We start from the raw sequence: 22,255 nt of genomic DNA on the forward strand, positions 1-22,255 counted from the left end.
AGAAGTATTGATTTATTTTTGTGGCAACCCTCTAGGATGCATTGAACATTTTTTATATTGAATTGCATTATATCACGAGGTACGTATAATAAATATCTTCCCCACCCCCACGAGTTGACTCATTTGTCCTCTGACTCAGTCAGTGCAAACGCTTAACATGAAATGTTTCACGAAGATAGAGCCCATCGAAAAGCCTATTTTATCACAATTACACTGTATATTAAGCTAAGTCTATAACATTAATTTTATTTGAGTAATTTTACAGCCTGGTTTTAAGAACTTAAACTTTCTGACCTGTTTTTCTACACAATAAATATCTATGTTAAGACATTCTGCAGGTATTTGCAATGAGTTCCACTCTATGCGCTGAGCTCTAGGTCAAACTAATAAAACCAAAATCTCAAAAAGCAGCAGCCAAGCATGTGTGGCTCTGACTACTGCAGCAGCTCAGATCGGCTCAGCCAGGCGGGGCTGGTCGCCTTCCAGTGGGTACAGCTATTGATCTGTAAGATCAGAATGAAATTATTCTCCAGCCCACACCGGAGTAGGCAGAGCCTGCAGGAATACTGATGACCTGCTGATGGCCTTCTCCCACAGCTTCCTTTGCTGGACACACCGGCTGAACACAGGCGGGGGGGGGGAAAGCGTCTCGTTAGATGTGAGCTGGGATTATTGATCCACATCCAGAGTTTGATATAAGCAGATAGGCCAACTCTTCCTCGTTTTCCCTCCTTTCCTTTGGTTTAGCGCATTACCTGGTTTTCTGCTTTACTACTTGTTCTTAATAGTCTCCCTGCTTATGGTAAATACCGGCAAAGTAAATCTTTTCATAAAACAGAAAAATCCATACTGTGTTTCTTCTGCTCTGGTTGCCACCTTTCTGTCTTTTTCTTGCCAATTTTCTTTCTGAGACGAAACAAGGAGGACAGAAATGGTCAAACAAAATCTATAACTCATAGGACACTGGTGGAGAAAGGCAGGACATTTCTTCGAGCCACTTCACAGAAATGTCCAATGTTGCAGTTGTGTTCAAAATACTAGATGTGAGTAGGCCTCATATAGTGGACATAAGGCCTACTCACATATACTTCTCATTGTTTATTGAAGCAATAAACAATAAATCCATTAATCAAATGATAAATTAAAAGAAACTCACATCATTTTCACTGACTTGATTTATCGTTTTTGTCTTTTCTCCCTCTTCACTAAAAATTGAATGATAAAAGTCTTCAGTTTGGTGCTTTGGTCTCAACTATCCCTTTTTTGAAAGATACATTTGTTTACACAGACTTTATAATTCATTTTATTTGTTGTTTCTGTTGTTTTCTGTATTGATTTTGGATATTTCAAATGTCTTCAAATGTTCATTAGAATTAAGTTTATTGATCCTTGACAATGTGTTCTTGCATTATTATGCCATTATTACTATTATATTGCTTAATGGTCTCAAAACAACAATATTATTGTTTAACACAATAGGTCCTGGGGAAATTTATTGTCCAGCAACATTTTTTATTGTGACAGGCTTAGATGCGAGCGTAAAGTTGTTACAACTGCAGTTAAAATTTCTTATAAAAGTTTTATTTCCATACATGCAAATGCATTCTAGGTTATTTCCTTTGTAAATTCAAACATTTAAAGTAAAAACTAAATGTCTGTGGGGACATGCAGTCAACCAGTTTCTGGTGCCTCTGCTTGAAAATGCACTTCCTGGTTTTCACTCAGAAACAGAATTATTTTTAATTTCAATCTGAGGATTGGGCTGGCACAACATTTGAACCAAGATGCTGCTTTCTTAGTGGTATGCTTGGGATTGACTTAGACTGACTTTATTGTCATTTTGTATGCACAGGGGTGTATACAGAACGAAATTTTGTTGCATACGGCTCAGGACAATGTTTTGAGGTTTCAATGTTATTTGGTTACTCCAGAATAAATAAAATACAATATAAAATATTAATATAAATATTAAATATAAAGTGCAGGAATGACAGTAAAATAGAAGTTATTTAGTAGTCGTGTTGCAGCCCTTCCTTTGGCATAAGGCACGATGATCTCTTCATGTTTCTGGAAAGAGATAAATGAGCCATGACAGAAATATCCCCATATCTAATACCTGCATCTCCTCATGTAAATTCAGTTTTTTAGGGGTTGGCTTAAAAGTTATGAAGATCTAAACATAATAATCTTTCCTTCATTAGGTCATAAAATGTTTCTTTATGCTGAACTTTTTTAGTCATATAGAAAACTCTCAGTGCTTTTATATTTGTCATAATCAACAAATGGTCACACATTTTTACAGGAATACACAGATTGTCAGGTAAGTGTGTGTTTACTGTTGAGTTTTTTTGTAGGATTTTTTAAAAAATGTTTCTGGTTTTGGTTTAAATTAAGTATTTAAGATAATTTTAGGAATGCAGCATATCATTTTCTGCCAATTATAAGTTTTGTCTTCACTAAACAGGTTTTTAATCTGAGCATGCAGCTTTTGATGAATGTTTAAAATGACACATTGTACTGGGATTTTGTGAGAGAAATGCACTATAGCCAGCATGTACAACATCTGCTGTCTTCTTTCCTGAATTGGGTCGCCTTCTTTGACTACTGCTTGTTTCAAATGATGAATAATCTTCCTGACAGAATGCCACGCTGTTTTTATTTTGAACATATTTTGATACATTTTTTAAATCAGAATCAGTGGGAATTATGTCATGACTGTTAGACCAGTTTTCTATTCCTCTAATACACTTACAAATAAATTATTTCTCAGGTAGACAAATAATTTCTACCAAAAACAAAAGCTCATCTGGTTAGAGATGGTGGACTGGTATTATTTTATACATGACTGGAAACAGCTTTGTGCAAAATGATCCAGTTATTATTAATGGGCACGACAAGCTGCACAAGCAAATTTTTTAAAAAAGAGAGCAGACTGCACAGACAAGAAAGTGATGCCGTCCTGGAAGCAAAAGCAGTTCTGCTGTTAACTATTGATTGGATGTCGTGATCTTACTAATAAAGAGATAAAACAGGCTGCAGGCCAAAAAGGTGTTCACTTTGCAATCAGACAGCGTGGCCAAACCTCTTAGAGGTGAGTAGGAGTCTAAGCGGAGCAGAGATTTATGGCTTAAATGCTTTAAATATATAATAGCAATGAAAAGCTTCAAAGCTGCCACTTTAGAGGATGAAGACTTTCTCTGGTCCAAACCATGACAACTATCTACTATAAAACATTTTCACATGGGGGAGGGGAGCTGTGTGTGTGTGTGTGTGTGTGTGTGTGTGTGTGTGTGTGTGTGTGTGTGTGTGTGTGTGTGTGTGTGTGTGTGTGTGTGTGAAAACGAGAGAGAGAGAGAGATTACTTAGAAACACAACAAGGAAAGTCCATTTAGAAGTAAAGCTGAAATAGCTGATGCACTGAAATAACTCAGCTGGGTGTCAAATGATAAGAGGACAAAGACCTTTACTGAATAATGGACTGGCAGAGAAAAACAAAAGAGGCACCAGCAGACATGGAGACATCGAGGAAGAAGCTTGATTGGTTAACCTTGCAGTCTGCAAGGTGCTTGAGAATGTACACATGTATTCATACGCATATTTATATAATTACACAGGAAATCACCGAGAGGGAGAAGCAGAGTGGCAGCGACTAGGAGCTAAAAATAGCTCTATCGATGGGCTGATTATCATAATACAGGGGTGGGGGAAAAGGCGGTCCAATAATACAGTCTCAGCATGAGTATGTGTGGGAACAAAGAAGTGGCTCTTTTATATTAAAATTTAATACTTTAATCTATACACACAGAACTACTGACATAATTATGTCCTCTAGAGCCTTGAGATTCACTGTTAGAAAAAAAAAGTCCCTTTGTGTAAAACATTTGCGGTACGAATACGTGGGGCAATTGTACAGTAATTGGAGGGTGTAACAAACTAATGAATAAAACTGGATGCAGTTGGTCCCTCGTTGGGCTTCTAGCTCAGTCTCTCACAGCATCTCATCCATCACCGACATCAGGCTGTCCTGGGAGTTCACTGGATTTATTACAAAGTCTATTGTAACACCAAAATCCAACAGCGGCTAAAAATACTCTCCAAGAGGTGAACAGGTGTGCCGCTCTTTCACAATAATCCCCAGGTGGGCTCAGAAGAGGATTTTATACATGAAGGTGCACTCACGTATTAGCGCACGTCTCCTGTGTGTAATGAACGTCAAGCGAAATGTCGCAGCAGCAAACAGACTCTGGATGTCTGTTCAGCTGAATCGGCACAGGCTGCTTTTTGTTTCTCCTCTTTAACCTTGCTCGATTCAAAGTCTGCAAACCAGTAAACAAAAACCACTCCTAGATTCCTCTGGGTCCCTAATCCAATCGGCCTTAAATGCATCGAGGTTGAACTGTATAACCCTTAAAGCTGCAGGCCAAACTCTTCTGTAGAGTCTGTCAGACTCACTTTGGGTACAGCTTAGAGTAAAATACATTTGCTTAAAAATATGTTTTAATTGTGTTGCATCAGAAAAATTGCAGATAGTGAATGTTTCCTTTCACTTGTGTCTTTCTCTGCAGGCCCTTAAAACTGTAGTTACCAACCGAGTGTTAAAAGAATCCTAATTTGCACAGAAAGTATAAATGCCCATGTCTACCCTAACATCTTTAGCAAAGGTAATTGGAAATATGGAAGATTTTGCTAACAAAATCAAAGAATCAAACAGAAGGAGAATACTCGGTCTTTAGAACCGTGAGCTTGTTTGCCAGGAATCTTTTTCATGGCATAGCAAGCAGCAGAGTAACAACAGCAGAGAGGAGGACAGGCAGTCTCTCTGTCTCTCTGTCTGTCTGTCTGTCTGTCTAATTGTCTTGCTGTTTTAAATTGGCCTCCTCTTGTTTCCAATTTACCTCATTTCTCTTCCCATCCATTTGTCCCGTGTTGGTGTTCTCTGTCCCCATTACTCCCTTTCTCTGTCTTTTTTAATCCACTCTCCTGTTTCCCTCATTATGCTCTCATCTTCCTCTCTCTTGCTCTCTTTCTTCCACGGGTCTCATCCCGTCTTTCCTCCATCCCAGCTGGCAGATGTGAGGCATGACAGCAGGTCTGCAGAGAAGGTATGATTGAGCTCACACACTGACATCCTTATTTACACTACAAAGTCCGAGTTGCAGATGCAGCGGTGCGACATGGCAACACTCCGACGACGACATGTCACCACTGCCTGGGAAACAGCCTCGCCATGGTAACAAGCAACTACATCTACATTTGCTGTACCAAAGTAATATTTATGTCAGACATGCCGCTCGGTGTTACAAGTTTCTGCTTCTCAGTTTGAGCATTTTCTCCTGCTACAGGTCACTGTCTTGCACAACAATCAATTACTGTCACAGCCTCACCACTGAGAGCTCACACCTGGTTACCTCATAGTCATTCAACTGGTGTTCAAGCAGATAGGTCTGACTCTGATTGGAGCTGCAGGCTTCACCTCCCCATGTAAATTCCCGCTCTGGTTTGAGGATGCTCTCAGATTTAGTCAAGTTGAAGTCAGCATGGAGATAAATTGTAGTCTTCAGGCAGACCAGAGAGTGAGCTCTCCTACTGTGAAACTAATTTATTACTAATGCTCCACAAAATAAGGCTGAAATAACAGTTTCCATACTCGGTGCTGTCGTGCAGCAGGTTCCACTTATGCTTTTCAAAAATGTAAGGCTGTACAATTGTGCATCAGTTCGTAGCCACTGTAAATGTGAGCTGGGGGCGCGGCCAGCAGCTTATTGGATTTTAAGTGACAAGATGCCGTAAAAAAAAATTAGAAAGGAGCTCAAAATAGACAGAACTAAGAAGACAAAAGATCTGATTATCTAAGAATGATTTTGTGGAAAAAACACCTTTAAACCATCTTTACATCACTATTTGCAGGAAAGATTCTTCCTCTACGGACAAAACGCTAAATCTATAGTCAGAATCCCTCAACCTTTAGTAGAAATATTCAGTTATCAACAATGCACTTTAATCAAGATCAAGACTAGTTCCCTTTCTAAGCTAGGCTTCAACAAAAGCTTGATTCTTTGGTCCTGCATATTGACCTGAGACCCAACAGTGCTGCTTGATGTAACCAGCAGGGTTGGAGACTGTGTGACATTGAGAAATTACCTTTGTACTGAGGTGTCTCCTGTGGCGATGGAAATCAGCCGCAATAGTCTGAAAAGCATCTTTATTAGTCTGTAGAGCTGAGTGACTGACATAGGACGACAGAGCGGGTCATGACGGCACACGAGTTTGGTATTCTGAGTGTGTGTGTGCAAGAAAACACCAATCAGAGCACGCAATTAGGATTTCAGAGGTGTTGCTGCTTACTGACCATGATAGGGACTCATCGCTCTAATCATAGACTAACACTGAGTGGAGAAGTGTGAAGATAAATACTCAACTTGAGTGAGAGCATTGACCTAAAGAAAAGCAAAAAAGAAACAAAACAACACTTCTCCAGACGTTTAAGATAGAAAGCAATTTGCGAACAATGTAAATTCATTAATCACGTTCAATATTTGCGGTTTTCGTTTCATGAAATCCCCTCGCTGTCTCTTTCATCTGTGCAACAACATTAATCCATTGTGCCAATCAAACTGCAGGGAGCACAGAACCACATCAAAGCATGTCAGGCAGCCCTTTAACAAGAGCAAGCCAGCAGGCAAATCACCCCTTTAAGAAGAGTCCCTGGGGGAATGATGTACTTCTTTTTCTCTCTCCTCTCATAGAAACACACATGCGTGCAGAAGCAACACAGAACGGCATGTAACACTCAAATGATTCATTTATCAGCCCACCCTATTAAATTTCAGCACACAAACAGAATAATCAATGCAACAGGAGTAAAAAAAAAAGGAGACATCCACAGATAAGTGCAGTGTGTTTTTGTGCACATACAATGAACTCTCCCACAGATCCAAACACAAAGGGAATGAATCGTATCTTTATCAGCTCATTGAACCATTATGATCATGACTAGCATCCCTAAAATGACTGTCAGTGAGGAATCTGGTAAATAAGACAGCTTCCTTTGCTGAGGAAATAATTACATAGGCGCTGACTGACTGTTGGCTTGAAGCAGCAGGTTTCGGCCCAGCATATTTATAGCAAGTGTCCATTTGACTTTCACATCAACAGCATAATGAATTCAAGTTTAAGTCAGCTTTATGGCAAAAGGTCAGTCAGCCAAAATATTCTGCATGAGTGTAATAATGACAGAGGGGAGAAAGAAAAACTACAACCTGGTGCGTCAGCTGACGGATGTTCATTAATGTGCTTTGACAAGCTTTTAAATGTTTACAGAAATGAAGTAAATAGTTCAAAATAGTTTGCTACCTAAGATGTAGATGATGATCAAACTTTATGAGATATGACATCAGTAAATCAGCAATAAAAGAATCAAATAAATTAAATTTAAAATAGTTAAAGTAATACATTTATAGCCGATCACTATAAAGACATATTTACATAAATCATTGATTTAATGTCACCATCAGTGCAACACAAAAGATTGATGTATTTTTTGGCGTAGTCTTGATCAGATAAAACTATTCATGCATCTTGGAGTTTTCCAACTTCTGTCATAAACTTTAATATCTTTATTATGTAACACAAATCGAATATTTCATAAATATGAAGGGAAAGGTTTTAAACAGTCTTTACAAATAAAAATCTAAAATGTGGGGAGTTAATTTGTATTTCTGTCCTTCTTCTCTGACATCTCTTAATAAAATCAACTTCCAGCCTGGCCTTCGCTTTCCTACGCAATTCTGCTATATTCTTGACTCTCGGCTCTGATTGAGCTTGAGATATTCTGCAAAAGATGAATGGACAGAAATGTCTGTCTGTAGATGTACAAAGCTGGTAGAAACCTAAAAAGATTTTCAGTAAATGTAATGAAAAGTGGTTCCAGAAAGTACTGACTCAGGGAGAAGGAGGCTGATTGTAAATGAATGCCACACTTTCAAGTTTATTTTTAGCAACAAAAAAAAGAATTAAAATATATTTTATTCTTTCTTCACTTCACTGCATCACGTTGTGTTAGTCTATCAAACAAAATCAACAAAATGTACTTTAATTATTACATGAACGAAATGGAAAAGTGACACAAATTAAGGATTTAATGTTGACTATTTGCTAACAGCTCAACTTCATATGATCATCTAGTTGGTGGTGAAATGCTGTTTTATGTGCTAAACTGTAATATTGTTGGCAGTTTTTACAGATGCTGGTTTAAAACTGAAAAATTATCCAGTTGAAAATTGCTGCTTTGCTTGTCTGATACGTTTATGCACAACACTGAATCGTCCCGTGAGTTTAGGGGCTAAAATATAGTAAAAAAAATAATAAATAAAGTACAAATCCTTTGTATTCTACTGTATTACATATTTCATATTAAACTAATATTTTTCTATTTGGTTTGAATGTTGTTGTTTTTTAAAATAAATAAAAGACACAGTGATGTTAGATTTTCATACAAATATAGCTTAGACTTTCTTTTAAGAGGCATCCTCAAAACTTTGTAATTTATTTATCTAGGTGGTGGACAGAAATGACCAATGACTAACCTTAGAAAATTTTCAGGAAGAGTGAAGCAATACTAGTGAAATCAAATTTAAAGATTTAAGAGAAAGGCTGCTATCTTGAAAACAAAATCTAAATAAATAAAAGATGATAAGGAGGAACTTCCCAAAGGATCCAAGCTCGTTGATACATTAAAATTAAAACAGATTAAAGAATCTCTAAAGAAAACCGCAGCTGTTAAAGACAAAACTGTTCCCCGTAAAATGTTTCCTTATTTAGCTCGAGACAAGCAGTCACAAGGACAAGTGTCGCAAGCTCAAGTATAAACGTGCATTTTATTAAATATCAATAGTATTTAATGTTTTGCCTTTTATCACTTTACTGTCTAATCGTTAAGGTAGAGTACTCTGTCTAATAGACCTGGCATGAAAATTAACAGTTTGTTTTAAAATATCATGCATTCATCAGGGTTATAAAGGTCTCTTTCTCCCTCCACGCATCATTTCCTCACATCATTATGATAGTCATCTTCATTACTGCTATCATTATCAGACGCGTGCGTCATACGCCATCACAATCTCCGTCCTATGCATCCTGGCTCTGTTCCCCATTAACATCTTTATGTGCCCCTCCTCGGTGTCTCCACCGGAGGATTCCCTGTCAGAGGCTGCAGAGCTGCCGGGCAGCCGGAGTCCAGAACACTGGATGTGAACCGACAGAAGCTGCATGTATTTATAGGCTATCTGAGTACAGAAATGTGCTGCTCACTGTTCAGGCTATTTATAGAGCCTCTTTGCTGATGTCTCTGTGTATAGAGCAGGAGAAGAGATGCTTCTCCTGGGAATTACTTACGAGACTCCCTCATATCTGCCTTCTCCCTCCATTCGGAGCACGGCCGCTCTCCCAACAGCCTCTGTCCTCCTGTTTTACACTTTCTATCCTCTTTCTTCCTGCCTCTCTACCTGTCTTCTCCCATTTTCCCATCTTCTAGGAGTCTAAAGTAGCTCATGTCTACATTTATCACCATCCCTTCCCCCACAGTCTGCTTTCTGATCCTCTTCTTTCTTTTACCTTATTTTTTTTTCTTTGATTTTCTGATTCTTTCAGTCCATTTTAACAGTCTCCTCTCCACTTTGAAACAGAAGATGCTCTTTGTCTTGAAGGGGTCAGTTATTCCCTAAAATTTAAAATAAAGGGTTGAATCTCAGTCCAAAAGCATAAGAATACAGTTATTGTTGGAATCATCGTAAAGCTTTTCTACATTTACTTTTCCAGCACATGCAATGCCTCTTGTAAAGCTGTTTGTGTCTCGTGAGCTTTTCACTTCACTGTATTTTATTTGGATTTTGTTTAACAAAAACTCTTAGTGATAGGAAACTGAGTCCTAATTTTAATATTTTTACAGCTGAAAGTCTTTAAATTGTGATGTGTGTTGAAATTTAGCCTACCTCTGTCAGTATCAGACCATTATCTGATTTCAATATTAGTCTGATATCAGTCTGAACTTTGACTAGGCCTTTCAAACATGTATTTGCTGAATTCTCTTACCTCATCAGCTTTCCCATCCTCCTGCAGCATGATGCTGCCACCACCATGTTTCACTATGGAGCTACTGTGTTCAGCCTAATGTGTAGTATTTGTGGCCCAGCATGCATTAAGTTTTGCATAAGCAAACAAGAAGAAACATTCTTCACGCTGTGTCCCTTCAATCGCTTGCTGCAAACAAAACTTTCTTTCAAGAATCGCTTTCTTCACATCGCTCTTCCATAAACTCCAGAATTTTTCTAAGAGTTGTCACATGATTTCACACCAGAGTTGAGGCTCTCTGAAGCTCCTCCAAAGCTGCCACTGGCCAAAATAATCCGCTGCTTCTGCCCTTTAGTGAAAAGGTTAGATCAAATGTACTAAAGTAAGAATCAGTGAAGCTATTCTTGCTAATAGATCTCTTAGTTGAAAGATGCCACATTACCATCACCAGAAAAGTTAAGATCCTTGGCAGCATGGAAAGCTAGCTAAGCTAATTTGCTAATTTGCAAAGTGCTATGAGATCTGGGACGTGCATCTTTAATGCTGCTGCACAAAATCTAAACGCTTACTCCATGTTGGCTTTATCTGTTGTGTTCCTCGTGATGCTGATCCCTGATGCCTTTACAGAACGCCTGGATTTATAAGGAGATTAAGACTGAGATTCAGAATAATGATTAGCTGGGCAACTTGTAAATATGATTTTATCAACGGGTGGCCAAGCAGAGGGGCACAGGGAAATATGAAAAATTAAAAAGATTTAACTTTCACCTCACAGGTTTGTGCTACTTGGTGGTGGCCTATAACATATATTGAATTAAAATTTAAAATGTGGAAAATCAAGGGGGTAAGAGTACTTTTTCATGGAAGTCAGTTTTCACTCTTTAGCACATCTTCAGACACTTTTAATCTGGGAAAGTCCTCCAAGTGTTAATCCTGCAACCGTTTTGCCATCTGCGCTTAAAGAGAGGTAAGTGCATGTGCAAAAAAGAAAAGCCCCAACTCACAGACAAACAACCGCAGCAGCTTAAAATATAAAGTCTGCAGCATGTCATTGGTATCAAAGAGAACATTCTTACATTAGGCTCATTATGTTTGGGGTGCAGCAGGCTATCCTTGAGCCCAATGACATAACAGGATGCAGTTGATGTCAGCATGTGAGCCTTCGAGTTCTGTGGACGCACACACACACGCACGCACACACACACACACACGCACACACACACACACACACACACACACACACACATATACAGATTCCCTGACAGCCAGACACACCTCCTCCCACGTCCTTGACAGCATGTTGTGATGCAGAGTGGCGTCTGCTCGTCAAGCTGACAGACCGACTCTGACAGCATGGTCAGTGCGTTGCAGACGAGAGAGGAAAAAAACAAAAACAACAAAAAAACCAAACAGTGATTGTCAAACGCTCCGATTCACGACAACAAACAGCCCCGGCGGGCAGCGCAGAGCAGCGTTCAGGACCACCATCACTGGTTTGTTTGCCATCTGACGCTGTGTCACTCTGATGCTGAAGCAATGCCTGACTAAACTGAGTGTAGGACTCCCAAAAAGTCAAGCAATGCATGTAAATGAACCATGCTCACATTTAACAGAGAGGGGCAACTCAAAGCACAGGGTTCCTTCATATTTTTTGTTAGTGTACTTGACTAGATTTAAATTTCTAGATTTGTTGTGCAGTTTTTATAACATTTTAGGCTTGGAAGTACAAAAAAATAGCCTTAAACTTGCTGGAAACGTCTTGCTATGTTTTCTACAAAGAATGGTTTCTGTTATCTATACTGAGTTAGATCAGCTGTACTTCACAATCTTTAACTCTTTGACTTGTCAAATAAACAAGAGAGTATACAAGACAAGTATTTCTAAAGTTGTGTCTCCCGACCCAAAAGTTTATAGTTTTCAAAAATGCCAAAAGTGGAGTGTGATCTGTTTACACTCTTTGGTCATCATATTCTGTAATTCGAGATGATACCATCATTTAAAACAATAATAAGACAATGTGACACTAGTTAGAAGATGTTGGACATATTATGTTGTAATTGTGCCCTTACTGTACAGTTAGTATATATATATGTATATATATATTTTTATTTTTTTATCTATGTGTGAATCTTCATGTTTCATTTGCCTGTCACTTTGCTGCTTGGACATCTGAATTTCACCACAGAGACATTAAATGGTTATTTCTGTTATATTCTGTGGTGGATTTAATCTGAATTCAAAAGCCAAAAACCATAAATCAGCTGAAACTTCAGTGGGACAATGGCTCAAAAGGAAGAGATCTATACAGCATTCAGAGTAAAGATTGAGGTTAGAAAGAACAGAGGAAGTAATAGAAGATCAGAGGTAATGCTGAGTGGAATAAGAATTGGGCACCAGAACTTGATCAGAACCTCTTTATTACAGGAAAGCGTCCTACTGGGTTTGGTTACTGGAGTGGTGTTGAGGAAATGGTAAAAAAAAAAAAAAAGCATTTATGGGATGTAAAAAATTGTGATAGTGTTGTTCATGGAACAGTGGAGAACTGGGGAACCGAGGTTTAACAATATTATTACATTGTAATAAGGTTGATGGGGGGAAAAAAATAAGTTTTTTAGGGAAACTCTTTTTTAAGACTTGGGGTTTGGGGTTGTTGAGTTTGGTTTTGGATTTTTGTTGTTTTCGGTGTTCCTTAGCTTTCTCCATTTAGCTTGCCCTGTTTTCCTGTGATTCTTGTTATGTTTTTATTGTTTCCAGTTATTTTCTGTTTTAGTGTATCATGTTTCTTTAGTCTGAGTTATTCTTTAGTAATTGAATTATTTCCTGTGCCACTTTCTCTCCCCCCAGTTAGCTCCTGCTCTAACCACTCACACCTGTTACCTACTTATTCATCAGCCACACCTCCCAGTACCTGAGCTCCTCTGTCTCGCTCTGTCACTAGTCGCCAGTGCGTTTTGTTACCTTGCCACACCTCGTCCACCAGGAATCCCCTCATGTCTTCAGTTTTTGTGTTTGCTTGGATTTTTGTGTTGCCCTTTATTTGTAAGTTGGATTTTGTTTAATTATCTCATCTATGCTGCGTTTTTGCCTGCTGCTGCTTTTGGGACCCCTTCAACCACTAAACATGACATAGAGGATATACTGTAATAGAAGTATGATGAGCTTCCGGTTCTATTTTTTACTGCCATAAAACCCCAAAGAAGAAACAAAAAGAAAAGGACTGGATTGGCTGGATATGCAACCCAGACCAGAGAACCAGAGAAACCATTATGTTGCCAAGTAACGAAGAGAGTAGTGGAGGTACGCCTCTCTCAGTTCTGGAGCAGCACGTATTCCTCTCTTGTAAATCCGCCTCCTACCACTCAGTGCTGCCTGTCTCTGTGATGGCGGCGTCTCATCTCTGGTTCAGCTGAAGACTAAACACAAACAGACTGGACCCTGAGGAGAACCTCAGAGCTGCTTTGTTAACTCCGGTCTTTGAGGCAGAAACATCCTCAGCTGTCCCACTAATTCCTGCAAATTGAGGCTTACGATGTTCAGGGGACACCCAGGGTTGATCTGTGCGCTCTGATGTTTCTTTCGCTGCCCAATATGACAGTATTTAGCTGCTGGTGGAGGAAAACTTCATTTTGTAAACGTGAATTACACTTTTTCCTCAGAGATAGTTTTAACTAATAAATGCTGCAGATTTTCTGTCCTATAGTGGTGTGTTGGATTCAGATTTTAACACCCACATGTCCCCTTCAGCTTGAACTTAAAGTCATGTAGATAACAGACAAGTAGTAAAATGTCACTGCTGTGATTTTTGATTAAATGTGCATAAAGACAGTAGAAACTGCTCAACTGCAACTATCAGCACAATACCTCGTTTTGCAAAACTTTCCACCACAAAGGACTGTTACAAAGCAACACTTGGTAGGTTATTACACTTTAATATAATCTTAACAACATATTTGCCATAACATGGATGAAAGCTCATTCACCGTGAGCTGCTAAAGCGGTGAATGAGCTTTAGCAGCTCATTCACTGTGAGCTGCTAAAGCTCACGGTGAATGATGGGAACGTGTCGATGAAGGAAAAACGATAAGACTTGGATAAATAAATCTTAACTGCAATCAGTACTGTCATTTCAATCTAGAGCTTTTAAAGGCTTCATTTATTATAAATCACTGTGACAACAACTGCATTTGTTAATCATTATGAGACTTTAGTGCTATAAATGATAAATTTTTTCTGCAGATTAGAAAATGCCAAAAGGAATTCTCAGACTTTTCTCTATTGTGAACAAAGACGGAAAGTGATTTGTTGCAACAAAGATACAGATAAGTCGATGATTCATTCAAAAGATGAAGAGTAGGAGTCTTCATTACACTGTACAGGCTTTGCAACATGATGGACAGATAATTACGGAGATGTAATTACTACATTATCACAGAATAATAATAATTGTTCTGTTCGAATAAAAGGTTGGAAGGTGACGGTAATTGAAATATCATTGCAAAACGGGGCATAATGTGAACAAAACGGGCACATGGCATCCTTTAGGATTAGCAGAGAGAAGGTGTTAGAAGGTTCAGCCAATGCCCATTTCCACGGCCGTCACTCTGTCAGTCGGCCTGAACGGCACTAAAACACAGCTGACAGTCTGAGCTAGGCAGAAAACAAGAAGGACAGAAATGGAGGTGCAGACTGCTTTTCCAGCAAATCTACTGTCAAATTCGACACTGGTGTTAAACACAGTAACTAGCTGCAACAGATACATAAATCTTCTGCTTACACCATTACCAGAGTGTTGCTACTTAAGATTTTCACAACCTTTCTGTCCTCTGAATGGTGATGGCGAATGAGTCACTGCCAGAGGAACTTTTATCACAATGGCTATTAATAGCTGATATTGAAATAACTTCCTCACTGTTATTGAAAACACTTTAACATACTCGCGACAACAATTATCAGCCTGAATGGCTGCCCTTGGGCAACAAATTATTAAAAGGATAATAAACAGTCAAATCACTTCTGCAGTTATGCCTGCATGGCGTTTTAGGCAGCTCTGGATATATGTTGTAAAGTATACACACTAACTTTATTAGTAGTGGTGGGACTTGATTAAAAATTTTAATCCAGTTAGTTACAGAGATTGCAATGAATTAACATTTTAATCAAAACAATAGGTCGACAAAATAGGCAACATGTTCAATTCCAAAAAAAAATTTCACTGATAAATTGTTGGATAAATAGACACATGAGCTCAACAACAATGGTGGTTATTGTTTTTATACATTCATGGGTACATATTATATATACATATTCAACTTACAAGAATGGCTGCAACTAATGATTATTTTCATAATCGATTGTTCTGATGATTAATTGGATGAAAACAAATGGAGAACTCCCTGCAGGTGAAGCCTGGCTGCCATCGTGTACGCACTCCATGTTAGTAGCTAGCTAGGTAGCCCTCAGGAAGTTGACCTTAAAGAAAAATAAGTTAGTCTTCAAAATAAAAGCATAACAAAGCAGATTTCTCATTGTGCCTGCGTGTACCTGAGTGAGGGAGTCGATTTCCAGCAAGGCAAGGCAACTTTATTTATATAGCACCTTTCAGCCAAAGACAATTCAAGGTGCTTGTACAAAAAAGTAGATTTCCAGCAGTAACTTCTTTGAAAAAATACTTATTTTGAAATGTGGACTGTGGAAGTTGACGTTAGCGTTGAGGATATTGACATATTACTATAGAGTTGAATAGTTTTGGCGCTAGTCTAACGCTCTTTTGCACAACTTACAAACAGCAGTCTTTTCCAGCTTCACATCAGATTGTTTTGAAGCAAAAATTAACCCCAGTGGGCCAAGAAAAGCGGCGTTGTCGTCCATCACTGTTGTTTGCAGATGACAGGTATATCAGATTTACTCGCAAACCAGAAACACAAGACAAAGGCTCTGAATTTTTATATGTTAAAAAGAAGTGAAAGCAGACAAAAATTAAATAATTAGTTGGGTTAAAAATTTTTTACATATTAATCTCTATGTAATTAATTAATCCAAATGAATATATTATTTCTTAGTTGGCAATGTGATATTAGCCAATCACATTGCAGTAACTTGGTGCAGGTTTAGTTTGGCATCTAAATTGGATGTAGATTCCTTTCTGGACTTCAAGCCAGGCATCACAACGAGAACAAAAGAGACTCTGAAAATGTCATGGGGTTGTGCATTGAGTATTTCAGAAACCAATCTACCCAGATTGAGCTCAACCATCCCACTGGTTTACTGGTTTTATATCAGAGGAGACAGGGTGAACTGGTTACAACCAAGATATGCAAAATATCTTGTCTGAAAATACATCCCAACATTGAAGTCAACATTAACTCACACTGCCACTCCCGTCAGCTAAGAGAACAGGAAACTGAGGCTACAATTCACACAGACTCCCCAAAATTGTCAATACCAAATTACGAAAACAGGCGATTCAGCCTTAAATTCTGCTGAGCTGCAGCATTGATGCATCTGAAACATGCAGGACACTGAGAGGTGAAGACCCAGCTCTAATCTGCAGTTTACTGAAACCATTTAAACTGGCTATTTTTACTTCAGACACTGGTGATGTTTAAATTCATCAATGAATGTAAACATCTAGAACCCGGAGTTGGAAGGTTTTTATTTATTGCATTCACTCATTTCAATCGTTTCTTTTAAATACAAAGCTTAATGAAGAAATATATAATCTGAAGTATTAGTGGATCTGTTACTTCACTCAGCTGCAGAGCAGTTTTCCTTTCTTACTGTATCCTTGGTTCCTATACATTATTCACACGAAGATCCCAGAGTTCTCCTGACTGAACTTCCTGAAATGTTTTTTACTTCTGCTTTAAATAAACTAGAAAAGTATGAATTCATGACTGGGTGAAATATGTAACCTGCAAGAAGAGGAAAGGAAGGAAGGAAGGAAGGCAGAGAGGGAGGGAGGGAGGGACGATGGAAGGAAAGAAGGAAGAAAGAGAGAGGGAGGGAAGGAAGGAAGGAGGGAGAGATAAAAGAAAGGAAGGAAGGAAGCATTGAAGTAGAGAAGGAGCAAAGGGATGAAAGGAAGGAAGGAAGGAAGGGAAGAAAAGGAAGAAAGGAAGGAGAGGGAACAATGCAAACGAGGAAAATAGAAATGAAAACATAGAAACTCTTATTCTGTCACAGAAACTCAAATACCAGACTTTTCCAGACTGTGTATTTTGAAAAAAAAAAGTTGCTGTCCATGGTGAACTGTTAGGTAGGTTATGACATCACATCCTGATCTTTACAGGCGCCTCAGTTCTCACACTCTGAGTCTGAAATCAAATGGAAAATCAAGAGAAAATCTAACGTGGTGAAAATGAGGTAATGACAGACAGAGAGAGGAAGAAGTTGCTCAACACACCAGCAAAGGAATCATTCAGTGGATTCAGTAACAAACCATCAAGACACCAAAACTAAACGTGTTTGGAACATTTGAGCAACGCTTGCTAACACTGGATCCAAAAAAATATATAAAAATCATGGCTGTGAATCCACTGACTCATGCTCCACGAACAAGGAGTAACCGCCAGTCATTGAGTTGATTCATGAGCCGTTCGATGCATTGACAGAAGGAGGACCTGCCGGGGAAACGAGGCAAAAGGCCCGCGGAGAGAGAGACAGAACCCAGATTTCATGACGAACCCGCCAGCAGGAAGCGTCTGAGTGACGGCTTGTTTGTCCAGCACGGCAAAATTTTCCAAACACTTCCAAGAGAGACATTATTATCTCTTTATATCTCTGTGTGTGTTGTGAATGTGTGCTGAAGGGGGTAGGGCATCACGACAACGCAAGCCTCCAGACAAGAAGGTGGTTGCCGTGGAAACCTCGGACGACTGAGGGAAAAGAAGGAGCGATAGACAGCGAGAGACGGAGAGAAAGAGCGTGTGTGCGATGAAAGAAATAAAGGGGAAACATCCTGAGGCAAAACTAATAGGGGAGAAAAAAGGGAGGAGGAAAAAAAAGGCCCTGGGAGTAGTTGAGAGTATCTTATTTAAAAAGAAACAAAGAAGGAAAAGAAACAACTACGCTGAAGCATTAGGATAGTGAGATCAGAGAGGAGTGGAGCAGCAATGAGGAGAAGAGAACAGACTCACAGGGAACGGTGCGGAGGTAGAGGTTGTCTCTGATGATCTGCTGGTGGTCGTGGTCCACTGAGCCCTTGGAGAAGCGAAGGTTGAGGTAGTGCCGCAAGTCTTTGTCAACTACCCCCCCTAAAAAAATAAAATAAAAAGAGTTGATTCAGGATCAGGTATAAAGAGACGCTTTGTTCAAATGGTCTCCGAAAATCTACTGAAATGAGCCAAAAGGAGAAACAGCAGTTCCTGAACAAGTCAACTCTTCTCAAACCTGAACACTTTCATGTTTTGTGGAGGTCAGTAGTGTTTTAGAGAAAAGGCTAAAACACTACTTTATTCATTTGTACACTTTCAGCCACTTCAGAAAGCATAAGCACTCAGATACTACTACTTTGGTTTAAATTGACAAAGATCGGGCCAGCAACAAGTGTAGATTTATCTGCTGAGTGACATCAGGGAGCAGAAATTTTTCCAAAACTAAACAAACATCTGGTTTCTAGAGAAAACTCCTGATCACTGAGAAACAGGATGTAGCTATCGGTAGCTATACATGCTCATCTAAGCAGTTATTTTATTTTTTATAACCAACACTATGCTACGCATTTTAGTCTATAGAATTTATCCTCAGTTCTTTGTCTAAGCTTGTAATAAGTTACATTTGACCTCAGTTTAAACCATAGAAGTTTCTTTTTTAAACAACTCTGCAATCAGCTAATCAGCGGCTAATCAACTTTGCATGTAGCTAATTAAGATGGCTGACAATTAGCCATGGTGGCTAATAGTTTTTTGGCCTGAAAGACAACCCTCCATTAAAGCTGCAGCAGGTAACTATTCTAAAAATATATTTTTACATATTGATGTGGAGCAGCAGGGATATGTAAGGTTTGCTTGTTCAAAGCCCACTTTTCCCAGGAGTCACCAGAACTCCTTATTCAAGTTGTTAGACAGAAAACCAGATGTGTTTGTTATTGGTTGGTTTCAATGACCAATTTAACAAAGACAATAAGAATGTAGCTGACTTTAATGACTGTAGCAACCTGTTTACTAGCAGGTCTTGTTCAATAATGTGAGTCAAACAGATTTCATGAAACAATAAATACATTTCCAAACATACTAACACATATGTGAGGTTGGTTTGACTTTAGGTATCCTGATTTTCAGGTACAATTAACCTCTTGCAAGTAAGCAGTCATTGTTGGGGTCAGTGAGCAGGTGAATGGCTGCTAGCAACAAAAGTCCTTCCAAATTCAAATTGCACTTTGACCTGGATTTTATGTATATAACCACATACTTAGGAATATCATGCGATTATGTTCTGGGACATGGCACACAACGCTAAAGCATCACAGGGACACAGAGACTCACAACATTACACAGACACACTTACACTTACACAATTGACCTAACAATCATGTTTTTGGACTGACAGGAAGCAGGAGTACCCAGAGAGAACCTATTCATGCACAGAGAGAACATGAAGACTCCTTACAGCATCATGTTGCCTTTTCAAAATAAGAAAACCATCACATTTTGTTGATGGTTGTGTCTAGTGAGCAGGTTTACGAAAACTAAAATCATTAATAATGTGTTTTTTCTCTAAACCTAAATTACTTAACCCCTGGAGGAACATGTTTACTGACCAGAAACATGTCAGTAAACATGTTAAAATGTATCAATTATTTATTACACTTATATAGTACTATTCTGAATTTTAATGTTTTGTTTGTTTTCCAAGTCAGACATCTAATTTTATGACATAGTTTACCTTGATCCAAAAAAAATACATTTTCTAAATAAAATATATGAAATGCAACATGGGAAATATTTAACTTGCTACTTCGAAAAGCAATAGACTTGCTAAAAACAGTTAGCAGCAACAGGTAACAATGTGTTTCTGTCTGGATTTATCAATCAATCAAACTTTATTTGTATAGCACATTTCAGCAGCAAGGCATTTCAAAGTGCTTTACATCAAATCAAACACAAAAACACATTGCAACATGGAATCAACAATAAAAACACAACATCAAGTCAGATTCCGTCAATAAAGTTACATGTTTGTAACTTTATTACAAACATGTTCAAACCCTAAGAAATGCAAGAAATTGTTTGCTTGTTGGTTTTTTGCAGCTTCAGCTGAGCCCAAAGTTTTCATCTTGACAGATTTAGGTTGAAATTCATCAACATTCAACCAGAAAGTTTGTTTCTGACAAAATATGCAAGGTTTTTTTTGTTTGTTTTTTACATTTGATGCCAAACGTCCAATTTTTTATTTTTTATTTTTTACACCTTTCTAAATAGTTAACTATAACATCATGATTGGTATTACAATAATCACAATCTTAGACTGAAGAGTGGCACAGTTGGTAGTACCGTTGCCTTGCAGTAAAAAGGTTCTGGATTCAGATTGCATGTTTTCCATGTGCATGTGTGGTGGGTTCTCTCTGAGTCCTCCAGCTTCCTCCCACCGTCTAAAAACCTGACTGCTATGATAAGTGATAACTGTAAATTGTCATTACATGTGTGTGTCTGTCCTCTGTGTCTCTGTGTCGCCCTGTAATAGTCCTGTGGACTGTCCAGTGTGTAAACTACTTCTTTCCCAGTAATCACTGGAAATATGCACCACCGAACCCTTGACCATGCAAGAACAAGTGTGTATAAACAAAGATGGATTTACTGATCAGCTTTTTGCATCGCCCTAATTTTATCTCCTGCCTCCTTCCACAAATTCCTAATCAGATTCAAGACTGAATTCTGGCCGAGCCACTTCATAACGTTACCTCAGGTTATAGAAGCATAGATTAAACCTTCATCTGTCTGCAATTTGAGTAACTTTGTGATTTATCTGTATATACACACTTAGAAAGCAGCATAATCCATTTTCACTTAAAGGCATTGAGAAGTCAGACTTTCCAGCTTTCCAAGTCAGAATTCATATTTTGGGAGGTAAATTTTCTAAACTCAAAATTAGACAATTATAAGTTTCAAGTTTATTTAAAATTTTGGATTAACCACGTCTAACTTGCAAGTCAGAAAACCAGTGAGTTTGGCTCATTGTGCAGAGTGACTAAACTGTCAGCAGCAAAAGTAAAAACAATATGCTTTCTATGGGATTTTATGTCTGTCTGGCAAGAAAAAAAAAAATAATAATAATAATTTTGCCTTCATCATCTCTTACACATGAAGTGACCATATTTTATTGTAAGGCCAGAGATAGAGGGGAAACCTTTGAGTCTTTTGGAGGGGTTGGGCCATTTCTGTTGACTGAAACTTCACAATTAAAGGTATTTTTGGTAACAAAAGTACCATTCCCCATGCTGTATAAGCGATACAAGTTACAAGTTGAATGTTTAAGGCATTCAGGCTTGTAGGTCGTACAAACTTTCACAGCCAAATCAAGCCCACCAGTGCTACCAGTGATCCAAACGCACACGTCAGGGTAATTGTGTAAACCAGTGATCCCATAGGGACTTAATGTGCGGTGTCAGCAGGTCAGGTAACAAAAGCTACAGAGGACAACAGCTCGCACCCCCTTTTCTCTACGCATCTCTGTTTCCATAGATTACATGCTGTATAAGCTGTTTTTCTTGTCATTAAGTCACTGAAGTGCAACACAGTAGAACTGAGCAAAGAACACAACTGTACGCAGAGGAGTAAAGAGCGGGGAAAGATTCATGAGAAGGTCCACAAATAGTTTCTCCTGCCTGTATCTAAAACAAGAGGGCAGCCCAGGAGGATGAGAGGAGGGGAACTCACTACACGCAACATTTGGTATGCAATAGTATCACATCCGACAGCGGAAGGGATGAGGTTACATCCTAAGCATTTACAAATGACAAACATGTCTTCCCAGTCATGCATACAATATTGACCTCCTGCCAAACTGAGTCAACAGCCTTGGGCCTACAAGTTGATGCAGCGCCTACCTGTCAGGGGGGGTTGACACATTGCACTGGAGTGGAAACGCATCGGGCCCCAGTGCAAACACATGCACACGAGTCCCTGACACAGGTGACTCTGTGATTCTCAGAAAACAATAATGCTTCGTCCGCTCGCGCAAACTGAGACCA

The 22,255-nt window shown here is 38.8% G+C and overlaps 1 protein-coding gene across 9 annotated transcripts in view; it reads right to left on the reverse strand.

The window, feature by feature from the left end:
• The window catches only part of LOC122835990 (membrane-associated guanylate kinase, WW and PDZ domain-containing protein 2-like), a 120,027-nt gene that overhangs the window by 67,836 nt on the left and 29,936 nt on the right, over positions 1-22,255 (reverse strand). For all 9 annotated transcript variants that reach the window (XM_044125558.1, XM_044125554.1, XM_044125557.1 and 6 more), the window contains one exon: positions 18,204-18,320. In XM_044125558.1, the coding sequence (XP_043981493.1) occupies positions 18,204-18,320 (117 nt within the window). The remainder of the gene's footprint in view (positions 1-18,203; positions 18,321-22,255) is intronic.

This window comes from Gambusia affinis, linkage group LG08 (assembly GCF_019740435.1).
Source record: "Gambusia affinis linkage group LG08, SWU_Gaff_1.0, whole genome shotgun sequence".
NCBI classification, from domain to species: domain Eukaryota; kingdom Metazoa; phylum Chordata; class Actinopteri; order Cyprinodontiformes; family Poeciliidae; genus Gambusia; species Gambusia affinis.